The 26,005-nt window shown below is 42.3% G+C and overlaps 1 protein-coding gene across 2 annotated transcripts in view; it reads left to right on the forward strand.

Moving 5' to 3' along the window:
• The window catches only part of FSTL4 (follistatin like 4), a 236,531-nt gene that overhangs the window by 196,098 nt on the left and 14,428 nt on the right, over positions 1-26,005 (forward strand). The window contains exons 8-11 of one of the 2 annotated variants that reach the window (XM_056350374.1): positions 11,266-11,386; positions 18,790-18,951; positions 19,962-20,096; positions 21,554-21,580. In XM_056350374.1, the coding sequence (XP_056206349.1) occupies positions 11,266-11,386; positions 18,790-18,951; positions 19,962-20,096; positions 21,554-21,580 (445 nt within the window). The remainder of the gene's footprint in view (positions 1-11,265; positions 11,387-18,789; positions 18,952-19,961; positions 20,097-21,553; positions 21,581-26,005) is intronic. The other variant, XM_056350375.1, reaches the window with a different exon arrangement.

Below are 26,005 nucleotides of genomic sequence, written 5' to 3' on the forward strand. Positions count from 1 at the left end.
CCCAAGTGGATTTCTGGTTTACTTATAAGTAATACTCTTTCTCATTGGTTATTTAATGTTAACGGAAAAAATTATGTCCTTGCGCATAAACTGACTGGTTCCTGAATGATTCAACATGCCCATGGACAGTACCATGCCATACAGCAGGAAAAAAAAAATTACTTTTTGATCTGTTTGAACAAGTATATCTCCGAGAAACTATATCAAAAGAGCACTCCGAGATTCTTACAGGGAGGAAAGCCAGGATTTATGCCTCAGTTTTAATGTTTCACCTGTCAGTTTATGGCCTCTATCACCTTGTCATATAACACCTGCAACTAGCGCACATCAACTTTTTTTTAATCTAATAAACACCTCCACACCTTTTTTATTTTTAAATGAACTATAAAGTTTTTTATGTTCTCTGTATATCCCTGCCACCTGTATTCTGGGCTGGTTACTTGAGGTGACAGAATTTGGCCATTACCATCTTTCCTTTTCCCTAATCTGTCGGACCCTTGAGCTCAGGTTGTCCCCTCTCCGGTGACCAAGGATGGGCACCTGCATGTCTGAAGCACTTGTTGGCAGCAGGGATGAAGAGATGGTCCTTCAGCTGGTAAATCCAGTCTTTTTATTTAGATTAATGACACGTTTTAGAAGTCTGGTACTCGTGGAACATGAGCCGCGTTCATCTGCAGCGTGAACACACTTGTGCTTGGGGCGGATCCTTGCGTGTGCCATGGCAGTAGCATCAGCATTCGCTTTGGGGTTTGTGGTGTGAGGGCACGGGCAGCCGTGCGGGCTCAGCGCTGTGGGGTGGGCTGGCTGCAGCAGGTGGTTCAAAGCTTCACCCTTCCGTGGGTACGGAAACTCACATTAAACAATAATCTATTTAAAGGCATTGACAGCAAGAAAGTAAAGGGAGCGTGCTTAATGCACTTGAAGTCAGTTAATTAAATTACTTCAGTTTTCTTTTAGTATGCCTCAAGCAGAAACTCGATTGCGTTTCTGCTTTTCACAATAAGGTTAGCAATTTGGCTAATTGGAAGTGCAACAGGAGATTAGTTGTACCTTTTAAACTTCAAGAAAATCCTCCCTGCTCCTGGCACAATGGTAATCACATACAAAACCTACAGGATATTCACACACTCAGAAAAATCCTCATATTATATTTCAATTAGGCTATTTCTCTTCTAAATGCTAATTCAAGAAATCAGATGACGATAGAAGCCTGACTCTGGAAAAAACAGAATCCTTCCAGCCAGGGGTGAGAGCAGCACAGGAGAGGCACTGCTGAAAAGTCCTTCGTGACTTTATTACTCTCCAGATTCGTGACAAATGTGAAGTGGGAAGGTTGACTGTGTTCCGGATTCATAGTAGAAGTGACAAAGTTGGTCAACAAAAACCTAGATAATCCTAAATTTGCGTAGAACTGAAAGGTTGAAGATTGCTATAAAGCCTCGTTGTTTAAGTGTATTACTTAAATCATTTTTATGTGATATCTTGATTGGCAGCAAAATATGAATGATTTTTCATTGCATTCTTAATCAGAAGCTTTCATAAGCAACACAGTAATAATTTGTCTTGTCCTGTCTTTGAAGAACTCTGTTAAAGAGTTGTCACATAGCTATTGCAAAAGAGCCATCTTAGTGGTACATGCAATTAAATTATTTTTCTTGCAAACACTTAAGATTGCTTTTAGCATAAAAATATTATTTATCCATAAATTACCCATCCACATTATTTATTGATTAGAAGTCCCTTTGCAGCTATACTTTTTAAAAGTCACGTCAGCTTTTCTCATGCAGAAAACAACTATAACGTAGCTGAAACTGATAAGACTGTGATAGCTATAAATGGATTTCTGACTACAAATAGTGAAGTGGTTAAAATGTGTCATCTTTCAAAATAATACACTTTTGCCCCCTAGGAACAAGCAGTAAGTTTTACCAAATACATGATTATGAAAGCATTCCTCAGTTTGAAAATATAATAAAATCCTCCTGGAGTCAAATGTATTTATACAATATTTATAGGATATTGTTTCACATGATTTGACATTATTTCCAGAGAAACATACGTAAATTTATAAACAAAATCTATAAACAAAAGTTATTCCATGAGAAGCAATGGAGAAGAGAATATTACCATAAGAAAACAAATGTTACGGAATACAGGTAGATAAGATTTGGTGAATTACCAACTGTAATGCAGGTAGCTATAATATAAATTCATGAGTGCCTTTCATTATTCATTTTAAATTAATCTGTACACTTTAACTCATATCTGCATTCAATCATTAGTTCAAAAATAAGCTTTTCATAAACAGATGGTTGAAATGCAAGTTATTTCATTTCTACTGATTCCAGGTAGGATAGCATGTCCTTGTTCTCCCAAAAAATCCCATCCAAGGACAAGCACAGAACTCCAGGGTCAAGTCCCACATGGTGGAAAGCACACCAGGGGATTAAAGGCAGGGGGGTGAGAGCGCTTTGCAGCTACTTTATGACTTGTCTTTCTCCTTGTTTTATGAAAAATCAGTAATTGCCATTAAAAAGTGTGCTCCCAGGAGTTAAAAAATGGAGCATAGAGTTTGTTGGCTATTGTCGCTTGTACCTATCAGTCAGCTTATCTTGCACTAAGTACACTGAGAAGTGCCTGGCAAGATGTCCACGTGCCAAGTTCTCAAAGAGGTCTGGAATGTTCCTGTCCAGCGTAATGCGTTGTATGACGGTGTCAGGAAATCACACGGGCTGACAGGCAAGGCAGGTTGAAGCTGCGATGAGCCAGGTCCGGCGAGAAGCTGTTCTCTGTGAGGACGAGCCCGCGGTGCGGGAGCTCAGCCTTCCTGCTAAGGCTCGCCCCACTCCCGTGCATCTCCTCTGCCGTTGCCTCCTGCCAAGGGAAGGAAGCTCGGTGGTGAGACCTCTGATCTCGCCTTCAGCCATTCCTGCCTTTGACATGGCCTCGGGAAGAAAGTTTGGGGGTTGCTGCGTGGGTTCCTGTCCTCACCCAGGACCCCAGAGGCACCTGAGATGTGTAGGCTGAGCTCAGATGTGTAAGTCCATGCTTGGAGAAAAAGGAGTGATTCTCTTCTCCAAGTAGGTTTTCCTCCTCCCCATACAGCTCTGTGTACCTTACTCTGGCTGAACCCAAGGCTGCCTCCATCTCTGCCCACCGAACCTCTGCCAGGTCCACGGTGCAGAGCATGCTGAAGTGGCAGAAGTGGACTCGGGGGGTGCAGACCACTTTCTGAATGGTTCAGTGCTCATATTGCACATCTGCCACCTCCTTGTACGTCTTGTGGCTCTTATCTGTGCCTACCTGCCTTTAATCCACACTGCAGGTATATTTGTGCAAATACCTATTTTCCATATATAACATTTGAAACCCCAAGCAAACGGCCAACCTTTAAAGTGCTAGTCACTTGGATTAGTCTTCTCATTAAAACGGGTTGTGTGAGGGCAATATATTCCTGTTGATGGTTTTAATGTAGTTTCTCTGTTAAATAATAAAAAGATCATCTGTGAATAACCCCACTTAATACTGTGCTAATAGAAATCGGGCCGTTAAAATGATCAAACCTTCTGTCACCCTAGATGCTGCAGTAATATCATGATGGGATTAAATTTCAGGAAGTTGCATGTTTAGAGCCAAGTTTTTTCTCTTTCAAATCAAAGTTTATGAAACGGCACAGTGCTTATAGTATCTCTTTGCAGGCTCCAAAATAGAAGTTTAGTGGAAAATTAGTATTTACAGTATTTTCAGTATATATAGGCTCTCACTTTGCTATAATGAAGATCACAGAACTTGTATCCACCTGTGCCTTGACTAAAATAGCTCTTTTTTGGGTCACAGACCAAAGTCTGTAGGTAATTATTGCAAATGCAGAAATGCCTTCATGGAGACAATAGAGTTGTTCACCTGGTCCTAAATAGCCGGTGGAGTGTAAGGCTTCACCTTCCTAAACAGCCCATTTGGGGGGAGGCAGATGTTACTCTGGGGTGGTTTTGGTTTGCTTGCATGTTTTGAGATCCATAGGGCACTACCTTGTGAAATTTTTAAGAAACCTGAAATTAGGTGCAAATCTCCTATAGATGAATTGCAGTACTCCGTCTGGATGTTACAGCAGAAAAGCAGGACTACGAATGCAGCCTGAATCTTGTACAAATGAGCAAGAGGAAAGGAGTGCGCCCATCTGCTGTGAAGTATTAAGGCGCCTAGAATGGCACGCTTAAAAAAATGCATTAGGAAAAAATTGAGAGTGAGATGAATTAGACTCTGAAATCAGTTGTACTCTCCCGTAGCTGTTCTGACTCTTGCAACTGATAATTGAATTACAGACCAAAATCCATGAATTCCAGTTATCTGCCTCTCCACTGTAGGGAGAAAGTTTATGAATACAGTTTCCTCCCAAGATTGGTACTTACCTGTTCAGTCATGGTCTTTTCATTTCTCTGAAATGTCTAGTAGATCCAACTAACAGAAGCATTTCACTAAATCCCTGGTATGCTAATTCCTCCCTTCCAATAGCTCCAGCAAGAAGACCTACCGTTGATTTTCCTCACTGTATTGTCTCTTGAGTTTCTCAGTGTATAAAAGCCGTCCATTTTTACCTATATAATAATTGCACAACTATCTAAAAAGTTTATTTCCATATGTTCAAGCCAAAAACTTTTTTGGCTTACCGGCAAAGTCTTATGTTGTGCTGAATTCTTTGAGCAGAAAAACAAGAAAAGATGAATTAACACCCCATCAGGCAGTGTTTGCAATAGTTTTCTGGCATTTGCTTAAGGCTGAATTTTTCTCCATGCAAATAACTAAAGTGATAGCATGTGTAAAACCAAGAACAAATAATATTAATGAAGCATAAGTTCTCAGCTTGTCTCTGCAAATGAATTATTAAAAGCACCAAAGAAAGTGATTTAAGAGCCCATGACTAATTTAGTTTTTATTATTTTTATATGAATCCCTCATGAATCTATTGTAAAAAAGATCAGAGACATTTGATTAGTGAGGAGAAATAATTTTCAAAATGATAGCCATTGTTGTAGATTTTGCATAATAACAGTCTCATTAAACGCTTGGGTACATTTTGTTTTAAACTTCTGTAAACATTATCAGAGAGAGATTTCCAGGACTCTGATCAGGCAAGCTTTTTTTAACATGAACTAGTTAATACATTTTCGTTGGTGTGCTAGTTACTGTGAAATCGTGCTGATGTTTGTCTGGTGGATGACTGGTTTTGTCAATAGGCACTGATACCACATGGGGAAGGCTCCCAGCTTCCCTGGGCTTGGTGGAAAGGGCTGGAAGGGAAGGGTTTAGAAGTGAAGTGAAAGAAAAAAAAAATCTAAAAAAACCCCCTTTCTTATTTAGAAAGAAATCCCAGCTACCGGTGGGATTCTCCTAAGAAGAAACCACTCGGGGAACTCCATTCCCTCTGTCGTTATTTCTGCTATGAACACTCTTAACCTGGTGAGGGGGTACCGGCTGTCTTGGGGACCCACCCCCAGTGTCTGTTAGGAGCAGTCATTATCTCACTGGAGTGGTTTAAAATCACTGTTTGGGTTTAAAATCGCAGGGGCTGGGCAGAGCAGGCGCCCGGGCGGTGTGTACCCTGTGATGCCAAGCTGCGGCGTGACCTGTGCCAGCGCTTGCCGAGAGCGGGGGAGATCGTCTGGGTTTGTGTCATTGGGACTTGGTTTTCTGTTCCTTCTTCCTATTTATAGTGATCAGGCAAGTATCTTTTTTTCTCAGGTAACTGAAAGTTATCCTGAAAATTAATAAGGCTGAACCTACTCTATGCTAATTGAAAATTCCTGGAAAACAAGAGACTTTGCCAGAAGAGTTTTAAATGTTTCAATTCTGGGTTGGAACAACCTCAGGATGTGTTAGAAAGCTTCATGGTAAAGCACCTGAAATGGGCAAATAAGGCGAGCAGGCATTGCCCCGTACCCCCGGCATCGCCCCGTACCCCCGGCATCGCCCCGTACCCCCGGCATCGCCGCCAGCGCAGCAGCCCGGGGTGGGTCCCCTCCGCCGGCTGTGTTCCGGGGTGTCAGAGCCGGAGATTTGTGACATTACAATCACATATTGGATTTCACTTGAGGCAGAACGTGAACGAGATTTACAAGCAATATGCAATGTTTTACACATTTCTAAGCACAGTGTCTCCGAGCCGCGGCAGATTGCTTGACCAGGGAACGCATTAGTAAGGGAGGAATGGGATAAATAAATATGAAAAATCTTCTGTTTGGAGAGACCGATGTCTTGAGTAATCAGCAGTGATGGAAAGGAAATACAATAATAATAAAAGAAAAAAGTACATAGCCATTTTCTAGGGTCTTTTTTGTTATTTTTTGAAATTGACTGGATGCAGTAGCAACTTTTTTATTTTTTGGATAACCGAGCTGTTACCAATCTAAAATGCACGGTCTTGCATTTTTTTAATCTTGAAAAGTTAAAACATATTCTGAGGTCACTTAATCAGTTACTTATTTGAAGGGTAACTGCAAGACATAAAAGAAGCTCATGAAGGGTAGAGAACTTTTTATTCAGAAAAGGGAGAGAAAACGTGATACAAACTGCTGGAGAAGGCAGTTTATCATCTGCCAGTAGTCGACCTTATCAATTATGAGAAATTATAAGCATAGCTTGCTGCATTATTATTTTTTAGCCAGAACGCGTAGCATCATTTTATCATGAAACTCATAAAATAGAGGTGATGAACACCTTATCCTCATCTGGCCGCTTTGATGCAAGGCTTATCAGTTTGGGCGGGTAGAATGGTTTCTGCCTCTATTTTCATCATTCCTGTTTCTTCCTCTTCACAAGAAAATTCACCTTGGGTGGTCAATGAGGAAACCCATGTCTCAGGTGTTACTTCTTTGCCTTTCTCCTGGTTGCCTGTTGTTTTTCATGGGATGATAGCTGTCGGGGTCACCGTTGGGCATTGCTGGGGGGAGGAGCAGGGCAGTCCCAGCTCCTGAGGGGTGGGCAGCACGCATGGAGACTCCTGGGCAGCCCTGGGATCCTCTGCTTTAAAATTGGGATCATTTTAGGGTGAGAGAATTAAGTTAAGTCCATTTTATGGATGTTTATGGTTCCCTCTGACGGCTTCGAGGCTCAGAGTGGCTTGGAAACATGGCTTTGCAAGTAAAAGCCTCTGAAAAACGTCAAAGGACGTGCAGGACAGCAGGGCTGGGGAAGGGGCTGGAGCACAGGTCCTGTGAGGGGCGGCTGAGGGGACTAGGGGTGCTCAGCCTGGAGAAAGGGAGGCTCAGGGGGACCTTCTTGCTCCCTACAACTGCGTGACAGGAGGTTGTGGTGAGGTGGGGGTCAGTCTCTCTTGCAGGTCACAAGCAACAGGGCAAGAGGAAATGGCCTCAGGTCGCACCAGGGAAGGTTTAGATGGGAGAGCAGAAAAAAATTCCTCACCAAAAGCATTACCAAGCAGTGGCACAGGCTGCCCGGGGAGGCGGTGGGGTCACCGTCCCTGGGGATATTTAAAAGACGCGTAGATGTGGCACTTAGGGCCATGGTTTTGTGGTGGGCTTGGCGGTGCTGGGTTAATGGTTGGACTTACTGATCTTAAAGGTCTTTTACAACCTAAACAATTCTATGATTCTGTGAAATGTTTCCTCTGCCTTTTTCCAGTGTGAATTCTTCCCATCCCCTCTCCCCACCCCATCCTCCCCCCGGCCAGTTCTCCCGGCAAGCTTATGTGGGCGTGTTTGGATGGGGGGATGGAGCTCAGAACTTGAGCCTCTAGAAATGTTTTGTGCTGAACAGGTTCTGAGAACTTTTGTTCAAAGAGTTCCCACTTGCCCGATGCACGCTTTTGAGAGGCAAGAAGTCCTCGTTGCCCTGCAGTTCCTTCTCAGCTTGATAAAGTTGTGTGCAGCACTGCGGTGTTAGACCCTGTCGAGGACCACTTCCCAGCAAACCCAACCAGCAGCTAAACACACTGCCCGTGTTCACTGACCGGTTAGTGCAGTGGCAGCGGCAAGAGATGCACCTGAGCAGCCCCCTAAGAGCTGCCAAAGGTGGAGCAGCACAGAGGGGGGTGGGAAAGAGCCCCCCAGTGCGGGGTCAGCCCACTGCGCAGCAGGGCTCCTGGCCGGGAGGGGTGTAAGATGTAGCGTTAGAGGCTATTAAGGAATCAAAGACTCATCATTTCCTAATGCTCTAGGGCTTGGGTTTTTACAGCGCTTCCAAATATACCCTCATGAAATACACACAGAAAGTGCTTGTGCGTAAGAATGTATGCATATATATAAAACGTAACTGTGAAATCCTAATGTACTAATTATATCCACAGGGAAACTCAAGGAGAAACCATGAGCTGCAATAAACACGCCGAGTCATTAATTTGCTAGAGAATTCAGTATTATTTTTTTTTTGTAGCAACAAAAGGTTCAGTATTGAACCTAAATTTCATAATCGCTTTTTCCTTCCCACATCTAATACTGGTCATTCTTAACAATGTTGTAGTCTTATGTGAATTTACTGTGTATGCACAAGTTCTAACACAGGGCAGATAATTTCCCTATGCCTGACATAAGTGATATGGTGTTAAACTAAAGCATCTTTGATAACCTTCTTTAAGTGCTAAAAGTCAGACAATAGTTTTTTAAAGTCATAAACCATGCTTTTACCAATATAAGCTTCTTTTTACAAGAAAAATGCATTTGGAGAGAAAGAGAATAATACTATAATCTTGCTTCAATTTGTTTTTCAAAGGGTCTTTACTTATATTAATACATTTATATGCATTGGAAAAAACAGATCGTCCATAAAAAGACAATTATAGAGCACAAACCAAGCATTCATAATATTTTTCTGAGATATCTTAAAGGAAGCAACATACTTAAAACAGAGAAGATTTTATTGTCCTGTTTTTCCACAACTCCGTATAAATCATTCCATAAAAGTACCCATCCTGCTTTTATTGATCTAAACTCAATTTGAGTTACTTTGGGATTAACTTTTTAAAACTGTTATTAAGTTCCCTCTATGCAACCACTTTCTCTATCACATGCAAATATCATTTGAACAGGGCTGATATCTTTTCTATTTGCAGTTGCTCATGCATCTTTGCTTTCTGGCAGGAAAGATCTAGCTGACCAGAAAACAGGCAAAAGCTTGAAATGGGAATTTTTGAGTGGGTATTTGTAATAATGTATTGGGCAGCTTAACCAGCTTATCCCATAGTGTAGATGCTAAATCTGCCTGATACCCAGGGTGGCAGTAATATCTGAGATGCTTTGGCTTATAGAATAACGAATGTCAGGGTCATCTGTGGATTTACTCTTATTCTTTATAATTGCTCATGCACTGGGGCAGCACATAGCACAGCCAGGGTGGTTATCTCTGTGCCCTCTCCGGTTAAGGTCTGTGCTTTGGGGAGGGTTGCTGCCCTGCTTGTAAACTGTATTGCTGGGTGCTCGCTTCAATCTGCCTTGTAACACGTCTCAAAACTAGGCAAGTTCCCAAACCTTTCTTCCTCCCTGCCAGTGCTGGCCTGCCACTGAGCCACGGAGGGGAAAGGCATGAAGGCATCTCTCTGGTGCCAGACAGAAGTTACTGGAGAAGATTCAAGAGCCAGCAAAATAATGCCAGATCAATCCCATACTGCAAGAGATGGGCTACCTTGTATTTTTTTATTATTATTTTTTATGGGTGCCAGCTGGCATTGCAAGTCTGCCTCAGAATCGCAGCTTCCTTCAAAAAATGTTCCAAGTGTCCTGGCTGGAAAGGAAGGCTTCGAACTGTAAAGCAGATGCACCCTGAAGAGGCAGGAAATATGAAATATAAGGAGCCCCAGATGGTTTTGGTCAATGATCAAACAACTCTTGCTCATAATTTCTGAGCGCCTGGCAGGGGGGTGGCAGCAAGAGCATGGATGGGGATGATTCCCTGTAGCATTGGACCTGCCACGGGCACAGCAGGGAAAGGGAGTGGTGTCAGCACCTCTGTGCATAGATTCGCTTTCTCCACCACAAAGAGACTGGGACCCAAATTCGTGACTCTCAGCCCGCACAGCACATTTGCATTCATTTTTTCTGCCGTCCACCCTGGTAGGTTCGATGGAGTTGTGCTGGAAGACCCTGGCTGTGAGGTTTGCCCCCCTCGCCACACTGCGGTGCTGCGCTTCCCTTCTGCTCCTCGTGGCCGTGCCGGACGGGGTGGCAGAGACACGGCTTTGGGTCGGGGCTTTCCCCTGCACCCATGGCTGCAGGCTGGCTTTCCACCTACACATTGGAAACTTGAAAAAAAAAAAAAAAAGTCCTTGAGTTTTCCAGAGCAAAACCACTCTTCAACACTCACCCTGTTGTACTGGGTTTGTGCCATCCTGATTCTAAGTTGAATTTTACCACATTTCTGCAGTGTAATTCAGCAAAGAGTTTAGCATGCTTCACACGAAGAACTAATTAAAAAATATCATTCTTTAAGCTCATGAACAGCTCATGAACTGTTTTTCAAATGTATCCTTCTGGATTTGCATAGAAGTGCAAACGTTCCGGAGCTGCAGAAATCTGAACATTAATGGTGTAACAAGAGAAGCTGCTTTGTATACCCATCAGCGTTGTGGTTCTGTTAACTATAATTTGAAATAAATTCCTAGGCAGGGCGCTTGAACAACACGTTCAAATGCCAAAACCTCTCGACTAACTCATATTCTCCCAATCTATAATCAAAAATTAAAGTAATACAAGAGCAGATCTAGGAAGATGGAGGGGATAAAGGAGGATATTTGTCAAGCAGTTGCAGATCAAAATAAGTTTGTTTGAGAAAATGCTTGTGTTCTTCCTTGTCTCCTGCCTAGGATATTGTCTGAGATCAGTGAGAAACAGTTTCAGTTCTTCCTCATCGAGTCTCAAGGTTACAGTGCATTTTCTAAGAAGTGGCATGGATAAAGGAAACCTTAACCCACCCAGAACTTAGCGTTTTATGCAGCTGAGGTTAACGGGTAGATATTAAATTCCGCCATAAATAAAACAGCTGGAGATTGCTGTCTTTTTTATGTGCAAAGAGCGCCTTGTTAGCTACCAGCACAAAAGTTCATGTTCTCAGATGAGTTACTTCGCCTCACTCTTAAATTGCTGCTCATTTTCTCCCTGCATGTTGATTTATGAACTTTAAAACTTACTGTTCAAGGCAAGTTGTGTTCCCAAGCTGCGATGCTATCAAAACCACTGAACAGGTAGTCTCCCTCCATGTGGTGTTTAAAATATTTTTACTAAATAATAAGGCACCTTTCCTGTCTTCTGTTCCATACAGGATTTTGGAGAAGATGATTCGCTCTACATCACCAAGGTAACAACTATTCACATGGGCAATTACACCTGTCATGCCTACGGCTATGAAGAGCTGTATCAGACCCACATCCTTCAGGTGAATGGTTAGTAAATGGCATATATGACAATCCATGAGAACATTCCCGTAAGCCAAGTTGCGTGTTAATCTCATTCGCACAGAGACGTGAAGAGCCACGCACCAAGTTGTCTGCGTGCGAGCGCGAATGCAGCTCGGGGTTTGCTCACTCGTGCTGTATCACACAGGCAATCAAAAAGAAAGGTACCAAGGGGGGGACGTGTATAACTCCCTGGGCTTCAGCAGGTATCCTAGCTGTAGAACACGCTGTCAGTAAGGTTTCCGTAGAGTTAAGAGCAGCATTTCAAAGCATCTCTTGGACTAATTACTACTTTTGTCAACAGAAGTGTTGCTTCACTAATTTCTTCTTCCAGAAAATAATTTGTTGCATGAAATAGCCCAGAATATTTAAATAAATACAGCACAGTGTTTCCAAAACTAGCTGTCTAACTCCCAGCTATGTATCAGATGACTACCTGGTTGTAGTTACCTTGATTTGTTGGGGGCTGTTTACATGGGCTAAAGATGTGGCCCGCTGGGTTGCAAAATGAGGGCGAACCATTTTAGGGGGGAGAGAACCGCACGGGTCGTATTTCAGCATTCTCATTCCCCTCTGTCCCCCGGACCACGTTTGCGCTTGGTGGAACTTACATTCAGGTATTTGCTAACTTTCTTCTGACCTCAAACTCAGTCAGTCACGGTTATTTAAAATTCTATTGGCTTAAACCAGCATTTCATCAAGGGGCCAGCCCGCAGAGTGTCCACCTCCCCAGCAGCAGGATCGATGTCCAACTTCAAACCCACACATACATGTGCTAATATGACTGGCAGTATCTCCAGAAGAGGAGACGGGGGAACCCCTTGCACGCTATGGGTAGATTTTGACATACTCTGTGAAATTCAGAAAAATTCAGAAACTTCGTTACAGGGGATACATTATAAGCAAAATGAATATGTAGTTCTTTCTCTAGATGTGTGCAGACCTCTACAAAGAGGAGATCTTTCAGCTGGTAAGAGCAGATAGCTACATACAGGTTAATAGACAGAGGCTGACACGAAGAGAAAGAGTAAAAAAAGAATATTTAGGCACTTCAAGAAGTGCCACGGTGGATGTGGGGTTTGTTTGACTGCAGTTCAAGTCTTCTGGACGTGTGTAAGTGCTCCCTACCCACAGCAAGTACCTGGAGGAAAGCATGAAGCATCCAGTTGATTTGAATGAAAACTGACTTAATGTTTCTACATAATAATTTGTCATCTTTTGAGATAGTAAAATGTAAAATCTCAGCAATGTGGATAACTAGATTGTGCACGCTGCAGCTGGGAAAATAGGTTTCCTTCCTCAAAGCGCTATTTGTTTGATGAACGACAGTTGAAAGAAAAGCAAGCTAACAACTTAATCCCGTGTATATTATGTGATATATTATGAGGCCTGAATGGAGTTTAGTTGGCAGACAACAATGTAGACTTTATCATCACTGAGAATATAAGGCCCAAAGGCTTTGAAACTAAAATCGGAATGAGAGGAAAGCTAGATGGAGTGTGGGGAGGGGTTGATACGTTTCATACTCATGCCTGCCACTTAGATTTAACTTGTTCTTGAAAGATCCCATTTTCTTTGTAAATGGAAGTTCCACACCACAGCTGCTTGTGTTTTTTCTTACTAGTAGGAGAGAACATTGTGATACCAAAAAACCTGCTACCCATGTTGGCTTTTTAATGTTGCTGTATTGTCACTAAACACTGCAAAAAATGCCATGCATTCTGGTGTCAACCCAGGCTTGCTAGAAAACACCACAGGGTCTAGAAGTCTTTGTCTTGAGGCACCTGATATTCCCACATGGGCCATTAGGCTTTGCAAAACCAGGTTTTTGCAATTCTTGATGGGGCCGGCTGGCTGCCCGTATTACCACGTTCTCTCCTTTTTTCTACCCGTGTTGTGGCTTCCTCCAACAACTGACGTTGGGGTGACAGCACCAATGGCAGGACAGTGTTGCCTGCCTTCAGGTGCAGGGGGGGGGAGACGGGGATGGGACAGGGAGGGTCCTGGGGCAGAGCCCTGCGCAGGAAATCCTCGATGGGTTTTAATAACTTGCAGGAGAAAGTGAGGAATTGCTCTTGACAGGAGTAGAGGGAAGAAACTGAGCCAAGCTGAAGTGAGTGAAGATGCCGAGTATCTAAGTATAGTTGATGGGCTCTGTTCTGCACTGGGGATTGTCTCTGTCTGTCTGTATCAAACTAAAAACTCCATCTTCAGCACAGGAGGGTTTTTCTTGCTTTTCTGTATTGGACTAAAATGGTAAGAGAATGTGACAGAACCAAGTCAGCCAGAACTCGGGTGTATCCGCTTGCCTGTCTCCTCCAGGGAGGGACTGATACACTTTTAACATCAAAAACACGGGTTTTTTTTAATTCTATGAAAACGATAAGATATTTTTTTTTTTCTTTTTAATAGAGAAAACTCCACGTTTCTCTGTTGGGAAGGAAGAACCAACTGGGTTTATCCCTAACCCTTCCCAAGCTCACTGTCTCTCTGTACAGGCAGGTCCCAATTTTTAGACTGTGTTTCAGTTAATTCAGTGTTTCCAAAGCTGCAGTAACTCTTCCAGTGTCCTTTGATCCTTTTTGTACCACCTGGGTACTGTTCCCACTGAGGCCCATCAGTCCAGCTTACAAAATATTTTCCTTTTATAGCCTTTTTCTCCTTAAAAGAATCTGATTCGAGTTATATGTGCCAGGAAATACAAGGTTAAATAGAAAACTTGGAGCCCAGTTTAAACAAAATTAAAAGTTTCTGGGATTCGGAACTCTACTTGAATATATTACAGACTATTCAAATTTATCAAAAGTTTACCCATAGAAACCCTCTCTTTCATCCCAGTGTTATTGTCGTGGCTGTTCCTTCTCTTGTCCAAGGGAAGGGAATTCATCACGGTCACGTTCCTGCTGGCAGGCAGGCGGGGTCCTGGCTGATACTCGTGGCTGTACCGGTGCCACCAGCCCAGCCGCAGGTGTGCAGCACCGTGCCGGGGCTGGTCAGTGTCTGCAGTGCCCGCAGCAGCTCCGCGCTGGATGACTCAGCACCGGGCATTGCGCGCTTACGGATTTTTTGGCCTAAAGATCCTCTCCCAAGCAGCCTTTCTGAAAGGGAAGAGGGCTGGTTTTGCTCGACTGCTGAACACCATGCAGTGCTTCCCCTTGCATTGGCTGGTTCAGGATATCACAAACACCACGGGCAGATCCAGATGCTTGTGTTGACAAGCAGAAATGAGAATCCTGTTACACAGAAAATGGGGAGACCACCAGATGAATGCCCTGAACCGCTGGCTCACGTCTTCTGGGCAAGAAGCATAGCGCACACATGTGAAATGCGTCCTGCGTGCGACAGTTGATGTGGTAGGTTTGGGTTGAGCTCATCCATCTTAGGGTTGACAGCAGTGGTAGAATGCGTCAGTGTATTTATACAGCTGGCCCTTAATGTCTTCTGAAGAAAAGGATGTGCTGAAAGGCAGCGCAAAGTTTAACAATGAGATATTTATCTTGCATGCTGGTATCTTTGATCAGGAGAAGCCAAGAACAGTGGGAAAATTATGTTCTCTCCTACGTATGGATATTGCTTGGGAAGTGTGTACAGCATACACTAACTGTAGGGAGGAAAAGCAATTTATCACTTTCAAGAGGAAAAATAGTTGCTGAGGATAAAGAATCTCATAAAATTGTAATCAACTATGAAAATTGATAGTTTGCAAATCAAGAGACTGCTGAGTGTGGGGCATCATTTTCCGTGGTCTTGCACTTTGGAAAACATCAGCATAAATCAGAATATTGTATTCCTTGAAAACAGTTTTAAAAAGCCATTCAATCCTCAGCCCAATTATAAGGGTCCAGTAGGACAAATTTTCCAGTAACAGAGAGATGTTTGAAACACGAAAGTTTTCTTAATGTGGCTTTTCAAAACAAAACATATAACGCTGCAGACTCCTTTCAAAATATAAATGGAAAGATTAAAACTTCTCAAGTAAATGATTAATCTATTAATTATTACTAAGCCCTGGAGTATATAGGTTCTATAGCTGCAGTGTATGTCTTTGGGGCTTGATACTGCCATCTGTGCTCGTCGTGTGCCTTTATCACCTGAGCTGTTTTATTGTAATGAATTGGTCTGCTCACGGGTAAGGTGCTACTCAGTATGCAGTAGTAGGCAATCTACCCAATCTCATACTTGTTTGAATGCTTCTTTTTTCCTCTTTTGCTTAAGATAATAACATTTTATATTGCCCTTGGCTACAGACACAGTAATGGTTAGCAATGATATATATTCACCAAGGGAAATAGCAAAGGATAATCCATATATTCCAAAATCTGGAGCTGAAATCTTTGCAAGTGGAAAGTAAAATGTGCTTACTTGGAATGTATTAATTTGTAGCAAGGACAGTAACAATGCATTCTGCAGTTTGCTGTTATCACAAGGCAGTTGTGTGCAATAACTTAACTGTGCAATGAATTATGTAAGACAAGGGAGAAGAAATAAAAAGTTTAAAAATAGAGGGAGCAGGAAAATTGTAAGAGAGTGGGAATGAAGGTGCAACGTGTTTTTGTAGGTGGAAACAAGCAAAAAAAACCCTTATTAATCACTCGTGAAAAGACATCTTGCTATAGTTTTAAGTTAAGCTAATTTTCATGCAGAATATTGATTCAGTTTCTAGGACCCCTGAGCTACCTCCTGCAGTATAAATCTATTTTGTTTTTAGCTCTGCGGGTAAAATAATGTGGATTACTTACATGCAGACTAACACGGTGTGAGGCAAAAAACTGAGAGATGCAAGTAAACTCTGCTTTGCAAAGGAGTGCCCAGTTTCTAGGGAGCATGGTTGTGGTGGCAGTCATTGGGAGTGTTTACACGAGTGCTCATATGAAGAGGAAAGCCTAAAGCAAAGCATTGTAAAAAAAATACAAGCCAGTGCTGGTTTTGAGAGCATTAAACAGGTGATGTCTGGGATGGGCTTTGTCTGCTTTAAGGGCTGGTGGGTGAGAAAACAACACTAGGCTTGAATTAAAATTGCTCGGGTGCCTTTCATTTGGGAGATGTTGGAGAAGGGCTTAAGCCCAGCTGGGCGGAGCTTCATCTCGCCTGGAGACGGGCAGGCACGGGCAGGTGGCCGTATCCTGGCAGGAGCAGAGCTCTGCACGGGGCATGGGACCTTGCGGGCTTTGCTCCGGAGCTGATTTTCTGCTGGCTGGGTGCAAGCGTGGGCATGCAAGTCTGTCTGACAGAGGCTGGGGCAGCAAACCCCCGGGCAGAGCGGCTCAGCATTGCTTGTGAACTGGAAGAGGCAGGTTGTGCCATCTGGAGAATTAGGGAGGTACCTGAGGACATGAAGTATTAACTGTCACTTGACTTCACGCAAGTTGGGGCATCTAAATTCCTTGGATATTACAAGTTTTTTCCTATGCATGTGTAGGAGACAAGCCATCTCTCATCTATGAGTCTGAGTAAATCATGTAGGCTTTCAGTGGACCTCAGTTCCTAAATCATTTTGTTCTAAAAATGTTACTAGTAGCACGCAAATCATAGGCAAGACAAACATTGAGTGCAGGACCTTCATAAAATTCTGTCGAAGTGGACGAAAATTACTGTCTTTATCCTATCATGCCTGGAGACATTGACTCGGAGAAATTTAAATTAATTTTCCAAGGCACAGACAGAACGAGAAGCTTCTGACTCTGTTACTCCCAGGAATTGACTGGGCACTCTCTTAAATAAGGGGGGGGGGGTAGCTCTGACAGCCGCCAGCCGTTTCCAAAAGCAGGGCGCTTGATCTGGCACCTCCCGGAGTTGGGAGGAGCTGCAACCCTGACAGTAATGGGAGGAGGAGGAGGAGGTAAAAAGCTGGTAAATGCTTTTATTTGAGATTTGAAAACTCGATTTAATAAACCAAACCTTGTCTTTTTGGTAACCTCCTGATTAAAAAGCTCTGGGATGGTGTTTTACTCACTGCTCTGCATCTCACCGCTCCTTCTGGAGTTAAGGAAATAGAGGAGGGATTAAGCCCACACATCCAGTGCAGACCTGGAGTTTGAAGCCATTCCTTTCCTAGAAGTCCTCATTTTTTTGTCTCTTCAGTTGCCCCTAGGTGTTTCCTCTCAGATTACACTTGAACAATCTCTCACTTTTAAAGCTATAAAACACAAGTAGACTTGAGGGCTTTCTGTGGTGGCTGATTTCCTTCCAAGCTGACGACTCGGCTCTGGTTAACACTTGACAGCTGGTAGGTAAGGCAGAAGTAAAATGCATCTCTCTGGTAAGGCCCATAAAAAAAATAGAAAGATGGAAAATGTATGCTAGTGAATGTAATTAGTTAAAGTATCTCCATATGGGTATGTAGACACATAGCAAGCTGCAGACACAGATTTCATCTTATTCTAAAGCAGCTGTTAGGACAATGTGATTTTGCCAGTCCAGGAGCCTAATGCTGGACTTCAAAAAAACACAGCAGCAAGTTAGGTACCTTAAGCCAGTGGTTTCCAGTAGAAGTCTGTTATTAACTCATTTCTTTTAAAAAAAAAAAAACAAACCACAAATTTTCCTTAATCCTCCACTAGTGATACAGCACAGCCTCATGTCTCCTTTTCGTACATCCCTTGAGGTGAGAGAGAGAAGGGTCTCACTGATCCTGCAGTACCACAGATGCTCTTTAAAGTGAGCGAGTAGTTAAGAAATAGTTAATAGGTGATCTTAAGCCTTGTTGATTTGAGCAATGAAGCCAACATGATTGAAAATCAATGAACTTGTCTGAAATTGTAATATAATTAGGAGTTCTGTTAATTGAGTGTATCAAATAGTTCAGAGGGGCCTTCCTGAAACAATGTAAATCACGTTTTGAAAGCCTCTCAGAAAAAAAAAAAAAGATAAGTTGATAAACCCTTAGTCTGTTCAGAATAACAAGTAGTGGATGTACAGCCTATTTCCTGATGGATATTTAATTAAAATATTGAATAATGTGCTACTTCTAATAGGCAAGAACTCAGATTCCTTCCTTACTAGATTCAGTGAAGGTTTGGGTTTTATACTTTAGTTTTTTATCTATCTGAGGATCCACCTTAGGTTTTAATCCAACTTTACTTACATTCAGTCAGTCACTTAATGAAAGAAAGCAAGAACTATCGAAATACAACATCAGATATTGAGGTTGCTCCCTGGCATTGGTTTATTAGTTTACCCTTTTCTATTATTATGTTCTATTTTCTGCCCCTGTCGCTGAGCTGGAGAGAAGTCCTGTAGCTTGCACTGGAGGCTGGGATGTCGCCAACCTGCCCGGTTCGCAGCCCACACCTCTCCCACGGCGCCGTGTGAAGGCAGCGGCTCCGGAGCCACCGATGAGGGCTGGCACCGGGAGGGTGAGCTTAACGTCACTGATTCCTTGTTCCCCACAGTGCCACCAGTGATTCGCGTCTACCCTGAAACGCAGGCGCAGGAGCCCGGCGTGTCGGCAAGCCTCAGATGTCACGCCGAAGGCATCCCTAATCCCCGAATTACCTGGCTAAAGAACGGCGTTGATATCATGCCAAAACTATCCAAACAACTAACGCTTCTAGGTAAGAACAGAATTTTGATTAATTAAAGTATTGTAGACGGGGATTAAGGAGGATTATTTTGCCCTTTAAACTAGAAGTTCTTGTACTTTCACTAAGCCACAGTTCTTTGGAAATTGTGTTACAAAACCCCTGTTCTTTCCTTTTATCTTTTTCTCCTGTGAATTTCTCAGGAAATACAGTATTGATTGTTGTAAGTGGTAACAGCGCTCGGTTAAAAGGCAGCGTGCCTGGTTCTCCACTGCCTCGTCTCTCGTGTACGGCTTCTGATTTGTGTGCAAATCAGAAGAGAAACGCATTAAATTATTTGTTCAGGTAAAAGCACTACGCTGGATGCAATTCAGCTGAGAATCGGACTGTGGTTCACTCCTCACAGCCACCTCTGCAGAGAGAATCAGGCTCCTGACTCCTGTTGGTCCTTGTTCAAATGAGGGTTCCACAGATGCGATGAAAGGCAAAAAGAGTTATTTGCAATTTTTTGTGTAAAAATATTACAAACCTCCCCACCCCACCCCCTGCTCTGGCTGTGGTGTATTGCAGCCCTCCACCAGTGTTGGCAGGACGGCTGGGTGCCGTAGCTCCAGAGCTGCAAGGGTCTTAGGCGACAATCCAACTCCAGGAGGCTAAATGATAGGAGGGACTATAGAGAGACCCCTCCAAACCCAGGGTTTTGGGGAGCTGATGAAAACCTGTTTGCGAAATTGAAGTTAATTTTCTCTACTAAGGCCAAAGCATTTTTTTTGTAACAAGAAGAAATAAATGAAATGTAATTTATTGTTTGCACTTGGGATTGTCATTCCTGGCGCGGAGTGTGTATGTGCTAATGGAATGAAGCAAAACATCGGCTCTCGTGAGAATGCCCCAAATACTTCTAGTTATGTACAGGGAAACACTGTGTGCTGAAACCACCCTCTTGAGCCATCGCCGGGTGGCTGCAGCAATGGAAAGCAATTAAAGCAGTAAAAGCAATTAGCAGCAGTGAGGAACACTGTTTATGGGTGTCTTTCTTACAGCAAATGGAAGTGAACTTCATATCAGTTCTGTTCGATATGAAGATACTGGTGCCTATACCTGCATTGCTAAAAATGAGGTGGGAGTGGATGAGGATATATCTTCGCTTTTCATAGAAGATTCGGCAAGAAAGACCCGTAAGCTTAATTTTCCATATATTTATTTCTTGAAAGATTGTTTAAATTTAATGGTATACATGCAACTTAATAGTTCAGTCCATTGCATGTGGTATGTTGGGCTCTTACTGGTCAGGTAATGACAATTTTGCCTGGGCTTTGATCAGAGGATTGTATACTGGTTTGGGAAGGAATCACATGGGGGAGGTGAAATCTCCTCGTCCAGGATGATGGTGCCTTTCAGGTGCCAGAAGCGTACTGTGCATGGTACAGGTGACATCTTCACTAAAGTAACAAATTGGCAATAGTTTTAGATAGCAGAGAATCCAAAATCCTAATATTTTGTCAAAATTTAGTTGGCTTCAGAAAATAAATTTAATTGATTTCTGTACAAGGCTTCTTCTTTTAAAGCCAGTTATAAGTCAAAGTTCTCAAATATTCAGATGCTTGAAAAATGTTCTGATTTAATTATTTATTTTACCTGTATTTACATCACTAACTGGCAAAATGGGTTTCCCTTGGTGTGATATCATCTTCCACATCAAAGACAAATATTCTCCCAGCCACTCCTAGCTACATGTGTCCCACAGGAGTGCGGTGTTATCTTGACCACACTGTCCCTGAAACACAATTAATGAAGGAGGTGATTAGTTGCACCAGTGGAAAAGCTCCCAGGGGCCTGATCCTTCCTAATTCTGTTGTCCTAACTGCTTGGGAGATTGCCTGGCTTTATGGTGGTACTAAAAGGCCATGTGCAAATGGGATTTTTGCTACTTTTCTGGCTGTTAATACAGAGCGAGAATTGGAAATGAAGTTAACCATAAATATGTGCTCTCATGGTGATTATTTGGAAAATATATTCTATTCCTCATTAAGTAGATTTATGTACTCTTGTTAATGTCGGTAGGTTTCCCTTGAATACTTGAGCAAGGGAAATTACAGTATGTTGAGAAATAATTGGATGTATCTTAAACAGAGATTCAAATGCAGATGTACTTTCAAAGGGTATTTGAATCCTAAAAGAGAATGTAGTTGCATGAAAGTCCAAGAAGAATTGCAGCAAAATGTGTTGTTGCTGTAACTGCCCATCTCAGGCTTCTGAAAGATGTCATGTTTCCTTACTGAACCTGCACAGAAATCGCAGCCAGTACCATACCTCCAGTTACACGGGAAGGTGACATCTTCTCTTTAGTCAGACTTTGATCTTTGCACGGGCTAAAGTTGACTTCATTTCAGGGAGGATTTTTCCCATCTCAGAGTTTCAGAATTGTCTGTAGAAGCAGCAGATGTATTTAGAACTCTCTCTCTTTCCTGATATTATATTTGAATGAATGTTACAAAGTTTTCACAAATGAAACAGTTCACGTAAACATAAGTGTTAATTCAGTTACTTGCTACAATGAGAATTTTGACATTGTTTTGTTGTTTTTTTCTTTTCCTGATTATTTTCTGGCGTTCCCAATTTTCTGATGCTGCAGTTGCAAACATACTGTGGCGAGAGGAAGGTACTGCAGTAAAGTTCTTTTGTCGTAGTGATAATGTGCTTGTCTGCGTTAATAATTCCATGATGGGCCATTCTCCACTGACTTGCCACTAACTCTTATCAACTTTCACAGTTACCAGATTAAGTACAGACCAGACATTTAAAAGCTAAACTATTCAAATAAGAGATGTCACTCTTGTAGTACAAATCGTACCTGTGAGTTCTTACATTTTCTCACTATGAAATAATAGATGACCATAAAATATATAAAAATGTGAATTTTATATAAACTACCACTAATGTGAGTAGCCTGAGATTCCCAAGCTGCATTAACAATTTCGCAAGTGTCAGAAGTGCTCCCAAATTGCCATAATTGAACAAGTAAGACACAAATTCAATACGCTGCATTTTTAAGCAAGCCATTCAAGCTCTTCCTCCTCAGTAGCATGTATTGATGTTTACTAGGTGAGCAACAAAAATTGTGTTCTTGACTGTTAGGCAAAAAAAAAAACCCACAACAAGTTTTGCTTCCCTCTATCCTTTAAGTCGATGCAGGGTAAAGGTTGTCCCATTTCTCCTTGTTTTAATTGGCAGTTAAGATCTCTAGTTTGATCAAATTTATAGTGCGCCCTGCACAAGGTCAACATCTGTGTATCTTGGAAGGCAAATTAGAAAAAAAAAAAACTCATCCTAAACAGCTAGTTGACTCAAAGGATACTATGGAGGCACTTGAAATGAAAATTTATTAGATTTTGTGCATGCTTGTGCTGTCATAATGTTCAAAACACACAGTAAGATGCATCGTGCAAAGGCCCGAGGAGCTCCCAAGCAGCTCAGCCAGCTGCCTCTGTAGGTACAGTGCCCGGGGCATGGATGGGGAGCATCCATGGATGGCTCCTGGGTGCAGGGTCTCCACTCACTGGAGGAGGGTTCTTGGACTGAAGGCCAGGCATAAGCCAGTTCTTACACCTGCCAGTTGCGTATGAGGAAGCTGGGACTGTGGTGTCCTGCCAGCCTTGTGGAAAGGTCTCGGTGCAGTTACAGCCTGTCTGGACCACGTCCCCCTGCCCACTGCTAGCAGCCCTCCCTCCTGTTGTTCCTCTGGGAAGGGCTGCACACTCACGCTGCCTTTGGAGAGTGCAAAGACCCTTTCATAAGTAGTGCCTCCAGGTATCCAAGAAACTAGTCGTGCTTCACACCCTCAGCTTGGAGCATTCTGGGTTGCTGTGGCTTGCCCCAAAGGGGTTTAGGGGCAGAAGGAAAGTGGCAGACCTCAGTGACCGGTGCTACCTCGGCCAGGTATGCGAACACCCAACGCACACCTGTGGTCCCACTGTTGGCTGCAGACACATGCACGCAGCAAACGCAGCTGGCTGGAGGTCCTGAGGCATGGCCAGCCACCTAAGACAGCTCTCTAGCATTTATTCCCAGATATGCCACCTACAAGTGCATGGTAATGAAGAGTGTCTCTTTACTGCTTATATTCCTGTAAATGGCGTTACGGGCACTGAGAACTGCTATTTCCCTTCTGCTTGAAAGTGAAATCTCTAGCACATCTAATCAGTCCAGCATCATCTGTATGATGCTGCATGGCTGTTTATATACTGCATCCCTTATGCTCCTCTTTAAAGGAAGTAGCTGGATAAGCCTACCAGATGTAGAAGTATAGTAATATTTTAAGAACAACTAAGAAGTTCATTGCAGAAAGTCATACTATAATTCTGCTAAACAATATGGACTTACTGCGTATCAACCTTGCACATTTTAAATAAAAGTATGAGAAATGTACAGGGAAAACACAGGCAGTAAAACCAGATTTACTATTGATGTTCTTAAACAATTCAGTATCTTCAGAGCAGGTTTATTCCCCTGCCTGGTTGTTCTGTAGTATTTGATCGGCACATTCATTCTAGACAAGGAATCCATCAAACATACTTTAGCATGTGAAATAGCATGTGAAATCTTGGCACAGAGAAAGCTGGAAGAGAGGAATGGTATTTTTGTTTTTACATTTTAACGTATTCTTTCAGTTCTAGTAAAATGAAAACTTACATTTAAGTAGCAATATTAACAAATGGATTGGTAGACTTGAGCTCCTTTAAAATGATCCCATCCTCGTGCCCACCAGGTCTGTAGTAATTAAAGCTATTGGGAAAATGCCTAGACAGAATATTGTGTAGAACAAGCTTTTGCAGCGAGTCGAAGTTTAAACACAAGTAGTTGGTCATTTTAAAAGTCAGTCTATCAGTCTGTTCTCCAGACCATTCACAGACCATGCACAATTAAAACCTCGAGAAATGAGTGCACATAGCATGACCAGCCGGTTAAACTTGGCACTGGAAGCACGTGCAATATTTTCTCAGTGTACAAACTAGTTTTAAATTCTGTCCAGAGAAAACTACAAGGAGCCCAAATGTAAGGCAGAGATTGGTTTTCATGCCAGTGTTATTTCTGCAGTGAATGTTGCTTTCTTTATACTTGGATAAAGGGAGCATAGAGTGCCAGCAGGCAATCATCAGTTACGTGAATGTATGCACTTAAAAAGCTGAAAGCCTCTTTGTCACCAAATATAAGTTCTAAAATACTTGGAAGCATTTAGATTAAATTGAGGAAAATTGCTCAAGTATCAGATCTGAGGAGAGTATTCTACAGTGACAAATTTGCTCTTTGATCTCAAAGGAGGGAAACACAAACGTACACTCAGATAGAGACCGTATTCCTGAAATAAAGAAAACTCTTGTTGTCATCAGGTGTCCTCCTGAAGTTTTCATAAAATAAAGACGTTAGAGTCAACTTTATCTGGAACGGTTCAAATAAGAACTATTAATTTTAGGAGACCCTCCCCAGTCTTAATGGGGGTTTTGTTAGCTTAGGGTTTTTGTTACACAGGTGAGGTTTGTTGCATTTTATAAAGCCTTTAGTTTTTGAACTAGTTGTGTCATCCAACCTGAAATGGTTTCAGTCAAAAAGAGGAAAAAGAGGAACCCTCCTCATTAGTCCCCCAGTTCCCAATCTAGTACCTGCCTCACTAGTATAAATAACACAACTGAGCAAAATTTTCTATTGCCCACCTCAGTACTGAAATAATTCCCCAGACCGAGGAGTTGCAGGACGATCAGGAGTGGGATCTGTTTTACCGATGTCTGTGAGATTGTGTAGAGATGTTTACCCCAATGAGACTTGGCAAATGCTTTGTAAGTCACAGTAAAACACTAGTTTGTCACGTAAAAAACCTGCTTTGTCCAAAAAGACAGTGTGAAGATTACTCTCTGAAAAAGTATTTTGATATAAATTGGTAAACTTTTTTAAAAAGAAAGTACCTGAATGGAATTTGTAATTTCAATCATATTTTTAACCAATCAGCAAAAAAACTTCTACTCGTTTTACTGTAAAAATAAGTTATGACTTGCAAAGTCACTAATTCTAAACCTACTGGGGCAAAATACTGTCAAAGTATTTCTGTGACTAATTAGGCCTTAGGTCTGAAACACACCCTCATTGTTATAGGATCATCAGACAAAGTCACACTACTATCGTGCATGAAAATAATAATAAGCATTTTCACAATGGTCATAATTTGTTGCCTGCCTGTTTCCACTTCCTAGGATTAAAACCCTTTACTCATGAAAATATGTGCACTCATTCCAGCCAGGGTCAAGTTCTGCCCTCGGATGTATTCACTCAAATCCCACCACAGCAGGTGGGAGTTGTGTGCATGCTGGGAGCGCAGATTTTGGTCCGAAGTGCCCAAATAAAATGTTTCAACAATATACTCAAAAACATTAGCCTTTACTCCCTAAAGATAACCTAGTTCTCGATAGAAGTTCGGTAGCTTTTCTTCCTCGTGCATGATCCCTCACTGTGGCATCACATTTAAGGATCACGGCTCCTGTGCCCACCTGATGCCCTAACTGGGGTATTTCTGTGCTATGGTTTAGAGAGACTCAACGTGAACGTTGTCAGTACAGCAAACACCACGTGCTGAGGTGTTGTACTCTGAGGCTACTTATTTGGCACAAAAAGAGGGGGTTTTAGCACCAAAAAAAACCCCTTCTAGCCTTACTAAATACTACGCATTTTTCAAAATTGTCCAAAAGTAAGTTTATCCAAATTACACGTTTTCACTGTGAGGCTTTCCGATGATGATTTAGACCTTAATCCTGCAAACACTTCAGAGATGTGAGAAATTCTAGGTGTGAGCAGTGTTTAAAGCTGCCATCACAGGGCCAACCAAGGAAACTGTGACGCTGAACAGTGTTCAGATCTGTAGAACCAGAACCTTATTTCTCCATGCATAAAATGTAATTAATTAGAAATTACAAATTACCACATCTCCATATCACTGGCAGATAAGTACGCTATCAACATTACTGGGGGTGACGGTGGTCATTGCAAACACTTATTGGTGGTGGGATGAAAAAGATGAAATGATGCTTGGATCTTTCTG

This window comes from Falco biarmicus, chromosome 8 (assembly GCF_023638135.1).
Source record: "Falco biarmicus isolate bFalBia1 chromosome 8, bFalBia1.pri, whole genome shotgun sequence".
NCBI lineage: Eukaryota > Metazoa > Chordata > Aves > Falconiformes > Falconidae > Falco > Falco biarmicus.